The sequence below is a fragment of the Taeniopygia guttata genome, chromosome 1A, assembly GCF_048771995.1.
Source record: "Taeniopygia guttata chromosome 1A, bTaeGut7.mat, whole genome shotgun sequence".
NCBI classification, from domain to species: domain Eukaryota; kingdom Metazoa; phylum Chordata; class Aves; order Passeriformes; family Estrildidae; genus Taeniopygia; species Taeniopygia guttata.
The window spans coordinates 24,108,070-24,129,994 of record NC_133025.1 but is presented as its reverse complement, the minus strand read 5'-3'; the positions used below and the strand labels follow the sequence as shown (position 1 = coordinate 24,129,994).

General features: G+C 38.3%; 1 protein-coding gene and 1 long non-coding RNA gene across 6 annotated transcripts in view; one reads left to right on the top strand and one right to left on the bottom strand.

Annotated features, from left to right (window-relative positions):
• LOC115490941 (uncharacterized) overlaps window positions 1-21,925 on the bottom strand; it is a 208,733-nt gene that overhangs the window by 162,238 nt on the left and 24,570 nt on the right. The window contains exon 3 of one of the 2 annotated variants that reach the window (XR_003956867.4): window positions 5,081-11,050. The exons of the other annotated variant lie outside the window; for it this stretch is intronic. This is a non-coding gene — a long non-coding RNA (uncharacterized lncRNA). Of the gene's footprint in view, window positions 1-5,080; window positions 11,051-21,925 lie in introns of those variants that run through there. 2 annotated transcript variants of the gene reach the window in all.
• Window positions 1-21,925, top strand: part of MET (MET proto-oncogene, receptor tyrosine kinase) — a 90,453-nt gene that overhangs the window by 58,084 nt on the left and 10,444 nt on the right. For all 4 annotated transcript variants that reach the window (XM_072921657.1, XM_072921658.1, XM_072921660.1 and 1 more), the window contains exons 11-16: window positions 7,436-7,654; window positions 13,674-13,820; window positions 15,784-15,940; window positions 16,759-16,899; window positions 19,193-19,423; window positions 21,821-21,901. In XM_072921657.1, the coding sequence (XP_072777758.1) occupies window positions 7,436-7,654; window positions 13,674-13,820; window positions 15,784-15,940; window positions 16,759-16,899; window positions 19,193-19,423; window positions 21,821-21,901 (976 nt within the window). The remainder of the gene's footprint in view (window positions 1-7,435; window positions 7,655-13,673; window positions 13,821-15,783; window positions 15,941-16,758; window positions 16,900-19,192; window positions 19,424-21,820; window positions 21,902-21,925) is intronic.

The following is a 21,925-nucleotide window of genomic DNA, read 5'->3' as shown; positions in this document are numbered from 1 at the left end:
TTTACTGAAACTGCCTTCTGTGAGCTTTTGTCTACACATTTGTGTTGTACCTCCAACATTTTCTTATCCTGTAAGGTTTGTTTAGTCTAACTGAAGCTAAATTGACCTACACTCTTTATGATATGCTACTTACTGTTCATATTCTTAGCTTATTTCTAATGATCATCATACAGTGTTTCCTGAATTGAATTCTAACTATAAGACTTAGGTTTGCTCAATGCATTTTAAATGGTATGTCTGCAAATTTGCAGTCTTTCATAGCTTCAAGGTCATCATATTCTTCATGATCCTAATTTGTATAATATTATGAGTGTCAGGACCTGAATTTCTGCAGCATGTAGTCGTGGCTTGTAATTCAATGGGTTCAGATTTTAATCTAAAAATCAGTTCCTTTCCAATGAAACACAGTGTTAAGTGTTATCAAAAAGTCACTTTACCCATCAGTCAGAAAATAAAATCTTTCAGTGAAATGTACCAAACTCAAAATTTATTAGATTTTTAGTAATGTGAGCATAATTATCTCTAAGCAAAAAGGATTTTGAAGGAAAAGATTATTGCTGAAATCAAGTATTGAGATTTTGCTTTGTGTAAAGATCATTTATTTGCATTTTCTATTCCCCTATGGGAATATGCAATATTGCTTCTCTTCAGGCCCTGATACTGCATACCTTGTCAAATATTTAGGACTTCTTAAAATCTGAACAGATTTGAAAGATCTGGAGTTTTATAGAAAATCCACTGTCAAAAGTGACTGGCAACTCCAGGCAACAAACACCATAGAATTTATTCTTTCTCCCAAATATTGGGGAGCAAGCTTGCCTTTGAGCAGCGTTTTGCTTTCATCCTGCCTCTAAACTGCTGTTGAAAAAAGACGTGGACTTAGTCAGTCAGAATTATCTCCTTTATTCTTTTTCTTTGCATACCGTGCAGTGTGTTAGACATTTGCCAACAAACAAATCTCCTGCCACTGATGATCTCTAAAAAATTTTGCCAGTGTATGAGCAGCTGTACACAAGTTCATTCTTCCTGCACAAAAGGTGGAATATAACCTCAAATGGATTATAATCCAGAGTGTTTTATACTTTGACATTGCCCAAGGAATATATTTTTGCTTTATTGAAATTAAAGGCTTCTAGCACTCAGTTGCCTTCTCTGCCTCTGTGGCAGCCATTTGTTCTGCCACTATTCTCTACCTCAAGCATATCTCTAAAGGAAGAGTATTAATTCTCAGGTAGAAAAGGAAGATTTATAAATGTCAAAACAAGATTGTATATGTAACTGAGGAAATTTCTGGTAGTGGATGCCTATGGCTGTAGTCTTACCCATCCTGAACTGGAAGTTCTGGGCTCTCTGCATTGGAGATATACCAAAAACCCCCAACATTTCATCTGGTCATTATTAAAATAAACAACAATGAGGAACTATTTCCAGCAGAGATCTAGACCAACTATCCCATTTATAAAGGAGAAGACAGGTTGTTTTCCTGAACAGACCAAAGAAGTGCTCAAGAAATGCTATAGCTGAGGTTATATATCTTTTTGCTTCCTTAGTTTGGGAGAGGATAGCTAAATGAATAAATTTTTTTAATTGTTATTTAATCCCTTTTTCTTCTCAGTTTTCTCTCACTAGCCTCTTCCAAGAAGCTGCTTTTGTCAGCATTCAGAAACTCTGGCTCTTGGGAAAACCAAAGCCAGCGCTGAAACACATCCCAAAGCATCAAAGGAAAATACAGCTGGGAGGGACCACAACAGCTAAGCATGGCCCACTTCCTGCACCAGGAGCAAATGTACCAGACCACTGCCTAACAGATACTTGTTTAGGCTGTTGTTAAAGCTCCTTGTGAAAGAAATTTCACAATCTTGCTTAAACAAGCTTTAGAGAGAGCTGCTCTACCTGCTTGCCTAGTGGTTTGGAAAGACTTTTTTGTAATAATTAACCCAAATCCTGTGGCTAATTACCTATCTTCTTGTTTAACCCTCTGTGGATACAAGCAACAGATTATCAGTCTCTCCTGCTAATTTTATATATTTGCATTAAATTATGATTCAGCCTTTCTCTTTTCCCATTAAAACAACCAAACCCCACTCCAAATTCTCCTGATAAATATTGCTTCCTAGAGCTCTTCTCATTCTTTCCCCCACTTCTCAGACCCTTTTCCATTTGCCTAAAAATAGCAGTGCCCAATTCAAAATGGGTCTCACCTTTTCCTGTCAGCTCTCAGTCCTCATGTTTAATTGTGGCCTGGAGCCCTCATGGAGTCACAATGTAAGTAGAGGGTCATTTCTGTAAACAGCAGGAGCTGTTGGGGATGCTCTGCATCCCAAAGTCTCAGGGAGCAGAGCCAGCAGACTCACCCTGGGGCATCTGCTTTTCTCTGCCTCTTTCCATCCCAGTGGTAAGAGGTGAGTGGTACAACTGATACAAAAGTTTTTCTGGAATAACTTCCTATAAAAAGTGCAGTTTCATGGAGTCTGAAAAGCTTTGGGTGCAATATGCCAGCCCCCTGTAGAAGAAACATTTAAATTGAGTTTTTCAGCTTTCATGTTTGTAGTTTAGTATCTCTGAAAATTCTTCTATAGAGCAAAAAATGCCTTGTTTCCATTTTACAGTATTCTTTTCACATGTATTTAGATTTCTTTAAAATTGTTCAGTACTCTGTTCACACTTGTTGTGTTTATATTACATTTTATGTTAATACTTTCAAAATAATATATTTTTCCTTCTTTGAATTTATTTCAATGGGTGAAAAAAATATATTGAGCCCTATGTTTCAATAATTGCAATGTGCTTCTTTTTAATTTCTATTTCATGATTTCTTTTGATCATTTTTTCTGACTAGGGAAAAAAAGTAGGAATTTAGGCAGTGCTGTATAAATTCCCAAAAGCTCTAGAGAACGCATAAGAATACAGAAATCTTCTCACTTCTGTTCACGTATCCAGTTCCTGTGTGAGGTACACCAGGAAGCAGGGAAGCAACTTGTTCCCTCCTTTCATTGGGCCTGTAAAAAATCCCAAGGCACAGTTTGGTTTGATCAGGAACCTGTGCTGTAAATCATGCTTGATGATTCTTCTGCTCCTGAAACACTTGGGAATAAGAGTTCTTTTCTTTGAAAGCCTGCAGTTTGCATTGATTCTCCCAAAGTGAACAAGTGGTCATTTGGGGATCCTTTCTTGTAGCATTTTTGATATTCCATCTATTAACTAATTTCAATATATATTCCCACTGCCTAATCTCTTCTAACAATGAATGCCCCAAGATAAGCAAGGCTGCAAAATGAAGCATTTTTTAATAGATGATCTTCAACAACTGACCCTGTAGCTATGCAAGTTCTTCTCTTTCCACAGACTTTTAATTATCTTTTCAGTAAGTAGTCTTTGGAATGTTCTTCAGCATTTTGTAATTTCTCCCTGCCAGGTGCCATTTCTCCTGTTTTACAGGAGAATTTTAAGAGGCTGTAAAGTTTGTTCAATAGTTACAAGTCTGTAAGCAATCCATACTCATATTCATCAAGATGCCTAGAATTCAGCAATGAGTGTCCACCTTAGGTGTATTAAATAATGATGAAACAAATTCCCTATAAAGTGTGGTAGTGAGTGTGTGATTATTGAAGATATTCATGATTCCCTAACCGAAGACACCTAGGCTTGGATCCTCTATCTCTCTTGACTTCATGGCACAAAGCTGCCACAGAAGCCTAGTGAAGTGAAGGGGAAAATTCATCTTTCTTTGTGTGCCAAATCTGTAGCTCATGCACATCTCCTGCCAAGGGTACAGCAGGGTATGTCAAGTGAAAGCCACTGTATGAAATCACCAGGGTTCCAGTGTTACAAGATACATTGACCATCCAAGCCCAAGGAGGAATTTGGACTTCCAGTCAGTATTGATCATGTTGTGCAAAGGGCTTGCTCTCAGACCCAAGAGCAAGAGACATTTTACTCTATCTTCTGGTGTGATGATCTGATAGACTAAAAGTATGATCTCTCATGCCTTAATCCAAGAAGAAAACTAAAATAAAAAGGCTACCAATTCATCAGGATCACTCCTTGTACCACCTGAAATGGCAGCAAAAGGCAATGAGTTTGCTGGAAAACCCTCAGGATATGCTGCTTGAGTGTCACTGCTTTACACAAAAAAGTCTTCTGAATGGGTTTCTCTTCATGTTGGACCTGTATTTTTTTCTCTTTCTATTGAGAAATCATCCTTTGGCAAGGATGGTTGGAGAGTCTCCAGGTCTGTCTTTAGCCTCATTCATCTTTCATTCTCCACTGGAACTCCAAAAGTTTACTTTTTATGAAAGAACAAATTGGCCCTTTTCTCCTTTCTGACAGCTGCAGATCCTGTAATACACATCCAACTGCCCCTCTCTAATCTGGGTCAGCTGCTGGGAGACCTCTGGAACTCAGAGATCCTCCCTCATACTTTTCCTATTGTTCTATCAGATGAAAAAGAATTGAATTGGGCACTGAAGTTCAGGTTCTGTAGGTCAGGCTTAAATTAATTGCCTCAAGGGTCATATTTTGCAAATGGAACAAGAATACATACCTTAAGTGATGAGTCATATGCATTGTGCAATGGATTATTATTCCCTTTGGGGTATAGCATTTACTTATGCTTGTGAAATGCTCCATAATTTTTATATTTTTTCTTCCTCTTTGTCTTCAGATGTAGATTATTGTCACAAGAAAAATGTAGGTTTAGCTTTTAAAGTGAATGTACTTTAAAGTTTAATTAAATAAAAGTTAAAGGTGCTGGGTGATAGGCAGTATCTTAATTGAGAAGGCAATAGATTGAATTAGGGGGGTTTTCTTGGAGATCCTCAATCCAATATTTCTTGAAAACTAAACCATCATATTCTTCAATTGCTAAAACAAATTTCAAGGTAAAAATGTCATGTCAAATCGTGTACCAATAAGGGCATTGCAAATAAGATTTTTCTTGACCTTACCAATCAGTCACATTGCATCCCCTCCAAAGAGTATTATTAGATTTTTATCATTTTCTGAAAGCTTCTGCTTCAGAGACCAGTCTGATAAAGTAAAGTATCTGATTCTAATAGATAGCCACAAACAAAGTTATGAATACCACTGCTATTCATTTAATGGACATCACTACTCTACAGTAGATAAAGAGTCTAATGAATTTACATTAATCAAATAAATATAATGATTACTTGGGACATACTTGGGTTTATAATTATATATATTTTAGTAATCCTTTTTAAGAATTGACACAATATGATAGATATCTTAATGAATATTCATACATCATGGAAAAGTATGGCTTGATCATCCATTATACTAATGATGCATCTTATTATTTCCATACTAATTGAAATTTATTTCTAGATCTATGTGATAGAACAAAGCCTGAGATATGTTTAGTGGTGTATAACCACGTATTCAAAAGAACAATCTGATACTGTAAGCAAATGCACCAAAAATCTGCCTTGTGTCCCACAGTTTACCTTGTTGACATGGAGGTTAAACAAATATTTCTGAATTTCTGCTAGAAATATAAATGGGCCGTTGGACACACAGGTGCAAGTCCCGTTAGCATCACAGAGAGCTCCACCAAGTTATTTAACTGAGCGCCGAACTCAAAGCTCACAGACACGTAGGAGTTCTAAAACCATAATGCTCAGAATGTTGAAAATGTTTCTCTTGGCAGATTCAAGATTTCACAATATTATTCACACAAACATGAATTGCTTTAGTGATAACAAAAAGCCCTGATTTTCAGATAGCTAATTTAATCCCACTTTTCAAGCTAATGTGGCTATATAGCTGATACAGCCTGAGTGGTTATGTCACTGATTTGAAACAGCAAAATTACGTTGCATTAATTTAAACTAATTTCAAAGCTTCTTCAGGCATCATTTGATAATGACAACAAATCTATTTTGAAAATCAAAACAAAAAAAATATGTATTTTGGCCTTCTCTGGATGCACAAAGGTATTCAAGAGCATTGTTGATCTTCCAAGGTAATCTCTTGTAGATCGTGGAGCTTAGCCCCATTCTTTCTGGGACACACATCAAATACACTCCTTTATATATGTAAAAAAACAAAAAGGTTGATCTGCTCTCAGGGCACAGTGCACAAGGGACTACTTACAGGAGATTTGTAGAGCTGGAAGAGAAATACATCTGTGGAGCTGAAGCAACTCTGTGCCAGAAGTCCTTCAACTGTATCGTTGGTAGGCAGCATGAAAGGCAGGCACAGGGAAGGGGGTACACAGTACAGTGACAAACAACCACTCTGCAGTTTGTGTGGTGCAGTCCAGCACACACTGTGCCTCCCACTGGTGCTTGTAGATGTGCTGCTGACATTATAAGCAAAGTACTCCTGTAGAAACCTTCACAGTCTAGACAAAATTGACTCTTCTAGAGCACCATTAATCTAATTAAAGATTAGATTGTTGTCTAAAGTGGATCATATGAAACCCACTCTAGATGAACTGTTGTCCCTCTGTCAACTGCAAAGGCAGTTCAGCCAAGTCCTGCATTTTGTACTGGATCACATTCCCATAGCACAGAGCATCCTCTGGAGAGTCTTCTGATCATGGGGTGCACCAGCAGCTTTCCCCCATTGCAGGCTGTCCTGAGGAGTAGTGGCAGAGTGAGGGGCAGGTGTGGCTTCATGCCTGTTGTCAGGCAGCTCCTGCACTACAGTGAGGGAAACACCTTATCCCTGCTGGTCCGAGATACAGTGCAAAGCACGTCTCAGGCAACACTCTCAGCAGGAGCTTGCATGACTGTGTACCTCAGCACCAAGTGCCACACATCTGGGACCTTAAATATACATTTTTAGAAAGAAGATACACTTTGCTGAGCTTTTGTGACCTAGAATCCACAGTGCCTTTGGCTCTAAAGCCCTTTCTTACAGAGTCCACAGTACCTTTCTGGAAACATTAGCTGCACTGTGGGTAAACAGTGCTTCACTTCTGTTTTCCACACTTCCAGTTAGTATTGTTGGCTTTTACCTTGTCCTCTGGTCCCTTACTATTGCTTTGGTAGTGAAAAAGAAAGATAAATCCATGTTGCAGTCACTGTGACAGGCTGGGTAACCTGAACTACAGCTGCTCAGTACACCAGGCTAGGCTCCTGATGGTCCTTGGCTTTGGAAATCATTTTCCCTTAATTATCTGCAAAATATTTACTTTAAAAGTGCTGTGAACAATAAGGCCAGGAAGCTTGTTTACTTGAACATTTCCTCAACAAGAGTGCAAACATCATTGACATGAAGTTTTTATACTTTTCTCCCAGCTCTACACAAATGCTGTGTAGCACTGATCAGGATTTTGCTTTGGTTAAAGAAGAACAAGACCCTTGGTGTTTATTTTCTCAATATATGTGTATTGTTAAAGAAAGTTGCATTAATCAGTGAGTTCCTCTGCATGGTACATACTGCAATTACCTCTTTTTTTTTCTTATAGGCATGTAGCCACCGCTCTAGCTCAGAGATAATCTGCTGTACAACACCTTCACTGAAAGATTTCAATCTCCAACCACCCTTTGTGACCAAAGTGTTCTTTATTTTTGATGGTGTCAGCTCCCTGTACTTTGATTTTGATTACGTAAATAATCCTGTATTTAAGCATTTTGAAAAGACAGTGTTCATCTCAAGAGGCAACCAAAATGTTCTGGAAATTAAGGTAAGAAATGCTGAAATAAGTTTTTCAATTATTTGCAAGTGCACATCAGCAGCACAGCGTGGAACAGACGTTTTGATGAAATAAAGAAAGCCCCGAGGAAGCGAGGGCAGAGGGAGCACTGTGTTCAGTACTGCATTCACCCGAGCCTGGTTGTCACCATTTAAAAGACGAAGAGCTAAAAACAAAGATACATGTACCAGGGTGGTTGTTGTCATCAGGTGGAGTGGGAGAGGGGCTTTCCTTGTCCTCATGGGAGGACCGCGCTGCATCAGCTTTTGATTGCAGTAAGCTGCAGCACCAGTTCAGGATTAGACGTGGCCAGCAGCCCAGAACATGAAGCATGTGGTCTGTGCGGGAGCCCTGGCTCTTACTGTCACATGGTTATGTGTCCTTCCTCACAAAAGATGTGGTCTGGCTTCCTCAGTTCTCTTGAGTTGAGGGAAACCCTGGCCTGTGCACAAAGTCACTCATGAGGATCAGTCACTGCTGTAGCCTAAATATTTATGGATCCATGAGAAATGCAAAGTTGATGCTGAATGCCTCTTCAAAGTGCACTGAGAGTAACCTACATAGCACTGAGAAGCATCTCTTAGGAATTTGGGGTCCTCAATAGCACAGGTCGCTGTCTACTACAGTGCTGTGGAGAAAGTCAAATCCATTTTGTGAGAGTTCAATTTCTTGAAGTCTAGGGGTTTTTTTGAGTATTAAATAGAAAAGGCATAAATATGGATATTTCTACTTTACACTGAATGCTTATGAAAATTTATTGGAATTTATATGTTATTTACATAGATATCAATGTAAATATATATATATAAATATAATTTATATAAAATATAATTGATAAAATTTTTTTATGGAAGATAATCAGTCTTAATGCTCAGGTAATTTTTTTGTGTCACTCCTGCATAGCTCTGTAAGCCAAAACTTTTCTCCCATTGCAATGAATCTTGAAGCCCTAAAGTCTTTGACTCCAACATGGTCCAGTGGGCCAACTTCTGGGCTGCAAGACATCAGAAGGATTACTTCAGAGTTCCTGTCAGCCATGCTGAGTTCCAGACAAGCTCTGCATATTAATCCATCTCTGCAAAGTGTTTTAGGCAAATGCCAAAGAGTAATTGGTCTGATTTTTACTTTTTACATTGTTTTTTTCTACTTGGAGCTCTTAGCCATACAATCACTTCTTCCTCGATGCAGAGCAAATCTCTTGCTCAGTTATGGAGAAACACTAAAAAGAGTTCTTGTGTGCAGGTCAACAGATCTGGGAATATATAGCTGCTGCATGGCTCACTGCCTCTGTGCAATGACAGCAGTGTTTTCCAGTATTTTCCAAGTCATGCATATCAACCAGTTGGAAAGAGGACTAATTTGGGAAGAAATTCAGAATAATGTAGATTGGAAGGAACCTCTGGAGGTCTTCATAGTCTAACCCCATTGCTCAAAATAGGGCTAAATTAAAAATTAGGTCAGGCTGCCTATGGCTTTGTGTAAATGAGTTTTGAAAATCTCCAAGAATGGAGATTCTACAGCTTTAAAACACTCAGCTCCACTAGCCTTGCATGGTCTATCTTATGCTTGAGTTACCCTCCTAGCTCAGTGACCCTCTTCTGTACTTCTTACAGTTTATATTACCTCTCTTTCTGTGGGGTTCAAAACTTGACACAATTCTCACAATTCAACTCCACAAGTACTGACCAGAGTAGAACAATCACCTTCAATCTATTGGCTTGGCTGCTGCTAAAATGTGTGCTGAGCCTTCATCACTAAAGTGGCATCCTGCTGTCTCATTTCACATTATGGTCCAGCATATCAGTAATTTTATTAAGTCTGATATCATCTGAAAGCTCAAAGACAGTGCATCCTATCCCTTTGTCCAAGCTCTCAAAATATTTTAAGCAGTATTGGTTCCGCTATCAGCCATTGACAAATAAAGATTTGATCTCTGTCCAATCTATTTTTCACTCATTTTCTATATCATCCATCCAGTCCATACCATCCTAAGTTTTTTTTCGTTGCCAGGAGAGATTCTGCTGCAAAACTTGCTAAAACCAAGGCCGCTTGTCCAATGCTCTCCTTTCATCTAGAGAGCCAGTCCTGTCCACCTAGAAGGTTGGACAGGCAAAATACACTCTTGGGAAACCTGTGCTGGCTGTTCCCAGTTGTGTTCTCGTCTTTCCTCTGCCTGGAAGTGCGTCCATGAGGACTTTTTCTATAATCTTCAGAGACACAGAGGGTCAAAAATTAGTTGGTTTTTTAACTCTCTACTTTGCTTACTCTTTTATTCTCCCTGAAGAAATCTCTGGTGTGTTTATTGCTGGGAAAAAAAAAACATTTAGATAAGAAAGGCTGACTGAGGATTGTCATAGTGACAACTGACCAAAGTCACAATTTTGTAGTATTGACCTGTGGTGATGGCACCCAAGGCAGATGTCTCCCTAAGCCTAATGTCCTGGTGATTTCCTGACAACCAGCTGGAGAACAGCATTAATGAAAGGTGGGCTGCTAGAACAAAGCATGAACAGGCACCAATTTAGCATCTTCCTCTAAATAGAATTAGTTATAGTGGGGTGCTTCTATCAAAACTGTGAGACCACTTTCATAAATTATAGTCAGGAGCCAAAAGAGCATTACAAGCCATATTGGCAATACTTTTCCCTCGCCTGTACCCACATTCAAAAATACACACACAAGTTTACATGCTTCATCCCTCATGATCATATTTTGTGGAGTAATTAAGCAAGCTCAGCATGAAATTAAATGGCAGCTTGCTTCAGTGAACAGTCTGTTCTACCAAACCAAAGTTCTTTTATCTCTTTCTTAATTAGTTTCAGAGGGGCGCAGGGAGCCTTTATCACAAGTTTTTCAATCTAACTAATCTGGTGTGACATATTTGGCTTTCGTCAAATGACAGTGGGTACCGATTGAAATGTTCTGTTTGGTTTCCCCTCATGACCACAAGATGTTTTTGTAAGAAAATGTTATACACAAGAAAACATTAGGTTTTCTATTTAAAACACTGTCAGGACACTGTGTGCCACAAATGCCAGTCCTCCTTGTCTTCAGCGCCAGCCTCCCAACATCCCACATCATCACTTCTCTGTCTTCAGTCTTCCACTGCCAACTTTCTGGCTTTTTGAAGTCTCTTGGTGCCCACCATGTGTCAGTCAGAGGGGTCATGACAGAATGGTACCAGACAACTCTCTGCTTCAACACCGTTATGACACCCCTTCAGAAGGCCTCCCATCTCCTGCCAACATGGAAAGCTGTCAGGGCAGGAGAAATTCTTGTGTTTCACTGCCGAGTCTGCTGAAAAATACAGAGTCCACTTGCTGCCTCCTCCAAAAACCACTGATCCAGACCTGCAAGCTGGGCTGCTGACAGCCGAGAGCATCCTAGCTGTGAAAACAAACAAACAAACAAACCAACAAGCAAAAATCAAACTCCTCCCAAAACACACACACACAAAAAAAGAAAAACCCTAAGCAACAAATAAATAAGAAAAGCATCTTTCTTCTGTTAGCCCAGAACCCTGGTCTGTTCTGGGGTTGTCATTGTGCACTAATATGGTCCAGGGACTCTGTGCATTGTTCCAGAGGAGGCCTAGGCATGGGCCACCAGAAACTAAAGTATATTTACAAATACAAATCTTCCACTAGAAAAATGCATAGCACAGTTGTAATTCAATGTGTAAAAGCTGGCATGCACAGCTGAGATCTTGGCTGTGCTCTGGCACTTCTGTCTTAAAACTCAGTGTAGGACAAGACTTACTATATTGCCTACTCTATTCTTAAGCCAGTGCAACACGTTCTTTATGAGACAATGGTAAGGAAATCTTCTTGCCTCCTTATAGGTCACTCTCTTGACAGTCTTCTTTCACATCACATAGGAAATTGCTACTCTCAAAACCTGGTCCAAAAGAGCAATATGGAAACTGTCATATTTTTGAGAAAGCTGAAGAGAAACCTCTGCAGCTGCAGTAATTCCTCATTCTTCTCAAGTCAACCTGCTCACTTTGTTTAGGAGCCTCAAAAATGCTTCTGACACAAGTCTCAGAATTTCCACATCTTTGTTAACTGTTTTCTGCTGCTTTTAGAATTTTACCCAAGTTATTCCCATCTCTCTAAAAGTTGTGAGGTGGCTGTGCTATCAGATTGGGTTGCAACAGCTACCCAGTACAGCTTGAAAATTAACTTCTCCAGCTTGCATTCAAGGGCATTGCTCACCAAGAAGGGTGTAATACACATTTGAAAAGTGGAAATATTTTTTTCCAGTTCTCACAGTAGCCAGTTTCCTCCTTTTCTTAAAATTGTAGGCAAATTCTGTTGTCCCGAGAAGAGCAAAACCACTGCTGAAAGCATTTTGAAACTCTGAATACAATTAGATATCATAGTGAATATATTTGAATCTATAATCGATATATTAATGGTAACATAATGGTCATAGTAGTAGGTAAAAGACACCATCTTTATAACTGGCTAAAAACCACCTTGGGAAAAATCAGTAGGATATTTTTTTTTTTCCATTTTTCCATCAGTTTTGGTGGAGAAAAATTCTAGGCTTTGGTGTAGAAGACGAGACCACTCAGCCACACTCTCCAGACTCTCCCCTGCCCTGCACTGACCGCTGACCGGAACCCAAGAGAGCAAGTTTTCCTGGGAATTCTGCTTTTAACCCCTCTGTGTTCTCAGAGGCGTGTCTACCTTCAATTGGTCAATGTCCAAATTGACCTCTTCCTTCCAGAAAAATTCTTTTTCCATGTCAAACCACGACATATATTTATCCTGAAGATGGAAGAATTAAATTCAAGTCTTTTGAGGTGTATCATTCAGAGGAAAGTTTTGAACATGAATGGCTCACAACCTGCCACAAGTCTCCAAACAAAAAAGCAATAAGCATTCATATACTCCCTGGCCCAGGAATATTTTATTACTTAACACCAAACAGAATGGCTTTGACTAGACAGAAGATAGAGTGCAAAATGGATTTTTATGGCCAGCAATTAAAAAGCATTTACCTGGGGTGTGGCTTTGTCATTCAAGTATGACATTAAGCTGGCTTTCCTATACGTTTATTACAATTTTCCCAGAATTCAGTCTCATTCTGAAGCATATTTAAAACATATGCCAAAGTAAGATTATTTTTTGCCCCTCAGAATGGGATTCTTGTTTTCTTTCCAATATACAAGTCTTCACAGTGGTGTCAGCTGAGATGCCTTCCCCCCTTCTCATGGGAAACTCCCAGATCCACCCCATATAAATAGCCTCTATTAGTCCTATACTCCTTTCTCCCCTTTGATCCCACTTAATATGCCTCTTCTTTCATCTTGAGCTGGGCTGTACATGGGTTAGGGCAGCTCTTAAATAGAGATGCACTCCTGAGCACAAAAGATCCTAAACTTGGCCTTTGGATTCTACTGTCACAATATCAGAAGCAATAATTTTTCATCCACGTCTGGGATGTGAGCAGGTTTTCTGGGTAAGAAGTGTGCTTTTGATGCCTCCTCTTAACCAAGGTTTTTTTCCTTTTTGGTCTGTGGACATGATTTTAACAGACTTGTGTATTATTTTAATTAACTACTTCTTGTTGAAAGCTTCATTTCTGCTACCATAACCACTTGCAAAACAAAATGTTTGAGATGCCTTTAGCATAGGATAATATGATGCCAGTTTTGTGTAAACAACAGCATTACATAATGTGTCCTTTCGTGAACAAATTATGCAAAAATCTAAACAGGACTAACAGGATTAATCCCTCAGACATTTAAAATTTCAGAAGTCTGTATGAGCTGTATGAGTGACAGCAGATTTTATCTGTAAAGTTTACCATCCTACTCTGGCTCCTCTGTCAAAGTCGCATTTACATGAAATAAGCCTATACATGCATATTGACAAACAGTGTAAATTCTCATTAGTCTTTTATTTCACAATTTATTTTTCATTAAAAATATTTTCCAGGCTTGTAACTATTTCACTTTTATGAGATGGTTATGTAATACGAAATTGATTTTTTTTTTTCCAAGGGAAATTATATTGATTCAGAAGCTGTTAAAGGTGAAGTCCTAAAAGTTGGAAACAAAAGCTGTGAAAACCTTCTCCTACAGTCAGAATCAATTCTGTGTACGGTTCCCAGTGATCTCCTGAAATCCAACAGTGAGCTAAATATAGAGGTGAGGCAACTATACCACACATGAGATATTAATGCCATTTTTATTATTATTCACAGCGTCACTATTGAACCAATAAACTTTAAGCCTAAATAAAATTTAAGCCTAAACCCGTGCTTAGAGAGATATCTCTATCCCTTTTTGTTTGGGATGGAAATTCAAATAATATCAGCTATTTTAAAATAAATATGTTCATCATTGTTGTTAGTACTTGTTTGTACAGAAAGTTTCTGGAGCCTTAGGCACAAAGTAGGACCTGAACTAAGCATAGAAATAAAATTATAGTTATTAATCCAAACACAAGAGGAAACATGTAGGGAAGAATGAGAAGCTATAATGGAGTACTTTTAGTTTGGAACTTACAAGCCCTTTTTTCAAAAACTGCTGCAGTCAAGAGGATTAAATCTTCCCTGAATAATTTTTTTTTTTTTTGTCTGCATTTTATAATTTCATTTCAATTCTTTTTGTAAGAAGAAGACACTTGGGACAAATGGTTGAGTCATTGCTTTAAAGTTGGTCTCATTAAAGTCATTCAGTGTGCTGCTGCAAATTTAAATTATAGACATGCTAATTTATAGAATAAGACATAAATCTTTCAATACATTTGTATTTTTTTAAAGATATAAAAAATGAAATTGGAATGGGATTACCTTTAAATTATGAAACTGCACTCTGATTCATGGAAAACAGTGGAGATTTTGCTGGTCATGTAAGTTGGGTTAGGATCAAAGTCTACGTAAGCTCTTTGAAGCAAGGACATCTATTTTTTTCTGTGTCTTTAAGACATTACTCTCACAGGCTCCTGGGCTGTGAATGATATTCCTATGTGCTACTGCAATCTAAGTAAATAGTAATAATTAATTTGACTTATTATTATGGTAACTAGTAATTTATTTTAATATTAATTTCTTTTTAAAAGTAAGTATTCATTTTCTGGGATATATCAGGCAAACTATAAAATTAGATGCAGCTCTCCTTTTGGTGTAGGTCTCCCAGATTTCTAAGTGCCTATTTTCATATAATACTTGTGCACAGGTTACATTCAGTTAATGTGTTGTATTTTTACATATCCAACATTGCATTCAATTAGTTCTACTCTGTGATATTTCCTTAGCTTCTAAGAAACAGATATGTGTGACATGTTTCATGCACAGAAAAGAACAAAACATAAAGGGGTTAAACAAGGTTTCTACTTGTTTACTGGCAAGGAGACTCAGAAATTGTAGTCTGCCCAGCGAAGAAGAAAATTTGCTCTTTTGACGGGCAAATCCATCATTACAGTACCCAGAGGGATGAATTCCACAGGAGGAAGAGAAAAGATGGCCAAATGCATTCCAACTGACTGAGCTAGTGCTGTGTGACCTAAAACAGTTTTTCCCTGTTAGCTGCTTGCTGCTTGTTTGGTTGTTGGTTTTGGAGGTTGGTGTTTTCATTTAGTTTTGTTTCTTTAAACTGTCAGCAAGCTAGAAGCTGGCAAGGGACAGGCTCACGTGACCTTGGGAACTAAAATGCAAGCATGCTGTCAACAAGAGAGTTAGCTTGATGTTACAGTATATTTATGCCAGAAGGACACACATTAAAGACAGTTGGACTATTTTATTAATGTACATATCAGCCCATATAGCCATAGGCCCATTCCGTGCACCATATGAGTAAAAGTATGAATTTTACATTTTGAATTAGCATCTGGTAACAGTGGAACCCTGTTACCCAGAGTGCATGTGAGTGCATGCTGTGTGTGCAGTGTATAAAATATAGAGCTGTGTCACTACCAGATGTCTTGAAGGTCTATTTTCCTATACACCAATATAACAATTTCTCCCCTCACAGGATCTTATTGCAGTACAGCATCACAAAATCAAGATTTAATACATATGAGACATATCAGCTCATACTTTAGTACTAATAATCTAGTTCTAACTTGTCTTTGGAAATCATTACACTATTTTTTTCCTTGTTATTTCAGTGGAAGCAAGAAGTTTTGTCAACAGTTATCGGAAAAGTGCTGATCCGGCAAGATCAGAATTTCACGGGACTAATTGCTGGAATTCTTTCAACATCAATCTTAATTTTCATCTTTTTGGTGTTTTTCTTCTGGAGAAGGAAGAAGAAACAAATTAAAGGTCCATCATAGTCAATCCCATCAACTAATTCCATTATTGTCTTAGATTTTAAAAACTGACATAATTTTATGCTTTGCTTAACTGCCATGCATTGCCCTGTTTTAACCTGTCAGCAGAGGTTTCACAATCAAATCCCAATGTTTAGTTGCATTTCAGTGCTTGGCAAGATCCTGAGCTGGGTGAAGGGCCACATTATGCCTTAAGCAGAAGTATTTCAGAGCAACTCTGAGCAATTAGGAAAACTTAGTAACTTCTTTTCCCTAATCAGCTTTGTAAGAGGAGATGAGTAAATGACATGCATGGAATCACAAGTACTTCAGCTTCATCCAGTTGCTCTGTATTCCTCCAGGCTGTGCCTGAGTTGTGCAAGACACAGAGCGCTGCAGTCTCCTGGTCTTTTTTTACCCCAAATCAGGAACTTGGTCAGACTCTGGTTCTTCTCTGGCCCCTGTGTCTGGATTTCCTTCCAGTGGGAGCTGCCACACTATGTAATGTGGGAAGAGGAGGAGAGCTAGTGTATAACCAAGTCTTGTCCTGATGTACTGTCACAGTCAGACCATGAAGCTGGCCCTAGAGTCTTGAAAGTAGTCTCTGATCTTCCAGTATAGCTAAGAGCGTGTCTCCAACACAAGAATTTTTTGCAGAAAATCTTACACTCTAAAAATAGCTCAAGTTCAAGTCCTGCATATCTGCCACAGCAACAACGTAACTCTCTTCCCAGCAGAGCAGAACATCTAAATTTAAATAAATAGATAAATCAATAGTGGCAAAGCAAAAACATGAGGGTTTTCTAACACTGCTTTCTCCTCCCCCTTCAGATCTGGGAAGTGACCTAGTTCGTTATGATGGCAGAGTGCACACTCCTCACCTGGACAGGCTGGTGAGTGCAAGGAGTGTAAGTCCAACAACAGAAATGGTTTCAAGCGAATCTGTAGACTACAGATCAACTTTTCTAGAAGGTATGCCTCTAATAGGAATCAGTATGGAGGATATTTTACACACCTTGATTTTCATATGTCTTCAGAGGATAGTTATTTTGATCAGTATCCTAATTTCAGCTTCTCATCTGATTTGTCTATGTCTGCATTTTTGGGACTCTCATGTGTTCACAGGCTTGCTATTTTAACTGAGCTTCTCAGGTGCTTCCCAAGATTAAAGTGCATAGGATTTTTTACTTTTACTCAGTTGAAGGAATAAATAAAATACAATTAGCAAAAACTCTCTAAAAGTATGCTCCATTAGTTATTAGGAGCTAGTGTATATAGTGATTCTGTGTTGTCATAAGATCCCTCCCATAATGCACAAATCCCCTCAGGAAAGGCTGATTTTAATAACACCAAGTGGTTGCAGGTTCTTTTGTCTCTTAATGCCCCTCCTGTAAAATGGGATATTGTATAATGCAGAAATGTGAATTTTAAAAATTAAGCTAAAAGGATACGAAGATTGTAACAAATTGAATTGAGGTCCATGTGCACTGTTATGCCAGTCTCTGGGAAGAATAATCCTACGTCAAATATATTTTTGTGCTGTATAATATGATTTTAAAGTGGAGATTCTTCAGAAGAGCAGTGTGCGACACTTACACCGTGCTAAGCTCCTTTAACATGTGTGGAGACCATGTTCTGTGATTACCATTAGAGAGCCTTTATCTATTAGGAGTTATCACATTATGGTGTGTAAGATATCACAGATAATTGTTAGTCTTGGTATAGACGTAGTCTTGTACTATTTCAGGTCTGCTGTATACAATGCAATATAAATAACTCCAAATTTCTATTCCACCTTCGCAAGCCCCACTCACAGAGCTGTCTGAGACACAGGCCTGTTCCCAGCTTCCCTTATTATTCTTTAATTGCTGCCACAGCTCGTACAGGAAGTTTCTCAATTGAAAAATTTCCAAAAGGAAAGCAAAGCTCGTGCTACTGCTACTGGTTAGAAAGGAAAGTGGTACACGAGACAAAACTATGCAAAGATCCTTGGTGGAAGGTAAATCCACAGTGGTCCTGCAGTCACTGTGTACTGGCAAAGCACAGTGGAGAGTGCATCCAAGAAGGATGTGTGTTTATCTAATGTTCCTGTAGCAATGTCAATGTCAATATTATCAAAGGATGAAATAAAAGAAACATTATAAAACATGCAGGTTTATCTTTTGCAGCTGTTAATATTATTTTGCAGCCATGGCTATATTATTTTACTGTGTTTATTAAATAGATATTTAATATTTAATAATATTTAGTTACAAATAAATTCATTTGTAAGTTGTAAGAGTTGGTATTTTTGCTCCTAGATAAAATAACAGAGTATTTCTTAGTACCCAGAGTGATAAAAGCACTTTATAAAAATTTCACAAGTTTTAAGTAGAAATAAATGAAGCATGTCTGTACAATTTATTTTACTTTTTGTAATAAGATACCTGATAATTTCTTTGGGTAGATTTACTCTCCTTTTTTTTGTTTTTGACCCTGGACTAAATGCAGCTTATCAACTCCACTGAAATTATTCCAAACTGAAATTGGTATAAACTAGTTATTTCATTCAGTCACACAAAATGTTAGGAAAAAGGTTTTAAACAAAACCAATTTTAAATACCTGAACAACATGCTGTTGATTAAAAAAAAATATCAAATAGATACTCCTGGATTTACTGAAATATTTTAGTTTCTGCTATATCAGATGGCTCATGTTATTTTCATGAGTAGCACCAACTGTAATATCTTCAGCAGGTACAGGAAATGAATCACCTCTAGGTATTTCCCTGGTTGAATATTTACCATTGGATAAATACAGCTAGTCACCAGAACTTTGGAAGCCTTCATGAAGTGTAAAGTTCCCTACCATATTAGAACAAGACAATAATAAAAGCTTCATGTTTTTAATTGTTCATTACCTCTTCCTCCCATATTGCTGTCATGTTTCTGTTTTAATCTTGTTACTCCCAATTGCTAAAAATGCTATAACCTCTATTTGGCAAGAAGTGACAAGGCTTCATTCCATCCCCTCAGAAAAGTGGAAGTTTTGCCATTTAGTTTCATAAAACTAGAGCTGAGACAAGCATAGGTTTCTAGTGACATGGTTTTCCTGGAGGTTGGCAGATTACCAATGCATATTTTCATTTTCCCTTTGTGACCAAAACTTCCGTAAAGCCAAGCCACTTCCAAATTGATAAAATCAAACCTTTCTTACCAATGCAATAAAACTCTTCATTTTTCAAGAAGTTTGAAAGGATTATCACAGTTTCTGTTCATTTTGCAGATCAGTTTCCAAGCATGTCTCAGAATGGATCGTGCAGACCTGCCCAGTATCCTCACTCTGACCTCTCCCCGATTCTGTCTAGCGGAGACTCAGACTTAGCCAGTCCACTTCTCCAAAGTAATGTCCACATAGACATCAGTGCCTTAAATCCCGACCTGGTCAAAGAAGTGCAGCACGTGGTTATTGGTGCTGACAGTCTGATTGTGCACTTCAGTGAAGTAATAGGAAGAGGTGAGTACTGCAATTCTTACATTGCAAACTGCTCCTCTTTTTGCACACCTATTCTTTATAAACCATTCTGAATAAGGTGTCTTTACAGAGAGTTTTTTCAAGCTTTTTAGCTCTTATAGCATTGCATGCCATGTATGGAATGAAGAGGGGAATGAAGGCGCTTTCCTTTGAAGTCAGTCCATCTGATCAGTTGGAAAAGATGCCATCAGAAGGAAGGAGTCCACCACCTAATGAGGCGCTTTAGAACTCGGGACTTGCTGGTCCCCTCCAGCTGCCTTACTCTCACCCTTTTCCAGGCTACAGAAAGCTCAGCCACGGCTTCTGATCCATGAGGCTGTGGTATGGGAGTGAAGCTGCCACAGGAAACTATGTGAAACCTAAGGCACACACTGAAATGGCAGGGGATGCCGAGGCAGGAGCACAAGTGACCTCAAACTTGGAGCCTATTATCTGTCAGAATTGCTACATGACACAGAAGACTCCTGGAGTTATTAGTATATACAGTTAAAGTCCCCATGGCCCAGGTGAAATGCCCACACCCTTTTCCCTACTCAAGTTTCCACCAGCTCTAAGGAATTTGCTGCTTGTTTCCTCCCAGCAAATGCTCTTCATATCACCTCATTCCTCTCATGCCAGCTGCAGAAATATGTAGCTCCTGATTCACTGCCCCTTAGTTATGTCCCTGATTTAGCAAATCTCCTATTTTTCTAATTTTCTCTCATCACTCCTATTCTTCATAAGCAAGTTGCCTTTACCTTTCACAGCCCAAGCCAGTATTTCTGTTAGGGACACTTTTAAACTCTGTATGAGTACCTATTCGTAACCAATGTACAAACTGTATTTCCGTATTTCTGCAGATCATGCATGAGAGGTCTCTTGTTAAGTATCAGAATATAGATTTTAAAAAGGCTATAAATTATATTCTTAATGCCTTTTATGCAGGACAAGAGCCACAAATCAAACAGTCCGTGTGTTTCACTTTTGTGTATTACACTTCATCATCCCCAAAACAAGGGTGGGCCTTTTTCTTTTCATTTTTGTTTTAAAAAACTCAAAGTAATTTCCAAATTTTTTAGATGTCAAAAAATATCTGGAATGACACCAAGATAATTAACCATTTTAAATTTTCTCCCTTCTAACCAGAAATGGGCCAAACCCCAAAATATTTTAGACACACCCAATCCAAGCTTTAGGATTTATGCCCAGGCTCCAAGCAATCTGTGGTCTGATGGGATTTTAGTTGCTTTTATAAAACAAACTTTGGATTAATTTTACATCAGGCCAAAAGCAAAGCCAACTAAGGTCTGACCAGAGCTTATGACTGGAATGTAGTAAAATTAATCAGATAGTCTTGTCCTCTGTAGAGCTCACACCTAAGAAAAAAAAATTATGCTTTCTAACTGCAAATATTAGTATTTTAAAAGTGTCCAGTAAATAGTTCATCAGTGAACTAAATATTTATTTAGGTTATTATGTACAGCACATATATAATTTGATTTGTAGAAATTAATGTGTGAACCTGGAGCTCAAACTTCACTGTTTTCCAAAATTAATTCTCATAGTAAGTTTTGGTAGACAACATCATTTTCTTGGCAGGAAAGCACAGGATTTCTCTATCCCTGGCAGTTCATTTCACTGCTTAGACCATGAGAAAGAAGACAAATTTTGTTCATCATCTTTTACTGATATTTTATACTTGGAATTAGGCCACAGAAAAAACTGCCAAGTGGTGTCATCAGTCTGTGATCAGTAGAGCAACTCCCAAACCATCCACAGCCAACACATCACTTTTAACATTCAACATTTTCCATAGAATAGCAAGGCCCGAGCAACTGTAATCCCAGAGTGGCTGTCCTTTCCATCAGATGCATCAAGTTTGTACAGTCCAGTGGACCACTTAGCATGGGCTTGCAGATCACTGGGAACCACCAATGCAGTGGTCATGTCAACTCCTAACTGCTCCCTGTGCCTTCCAGGTGTCCTCCTTTGACACCCACGTCACAGGAGAAGATGATGGGAATGGGGTGACATGGGTTTAGTGTGCTTAGTCATTATAAGAACACGAAATATTTGTGGCGCCAGCCTTGTCATTATTTATACTCTCCATTTAGGTCAAGAAATACCAATTATGCTGCAAGTAGAGTTTTCATTTTATGTAATGGTGGTTTTATGTAGTGGTGGTTTTATGTAATGGTGATTTTATGAATGGTGGTTTTATGTAATGGTCCAATTCCATTTATTTTAATATGTTAGTTAGGAAGTATATATTACAAGTGCTGGGAATTGGATAGAAATGGAGTGTGATCACTTTCTTATAGCATAATTTCTACCCAGTGGAAAATACCAGAAAGTTAGTTTTACTTCTTAAAGCTAATATTGCTCATTTTTTTTATCCAGGACATTTTGGCTGTGTGTACCATGGGACATTGCTGGATAACGATAGCAGGAAAATTCATTGTGCTGTGAAGTCACTGAATAGTGAGTTACATGTTAAATAGTGAG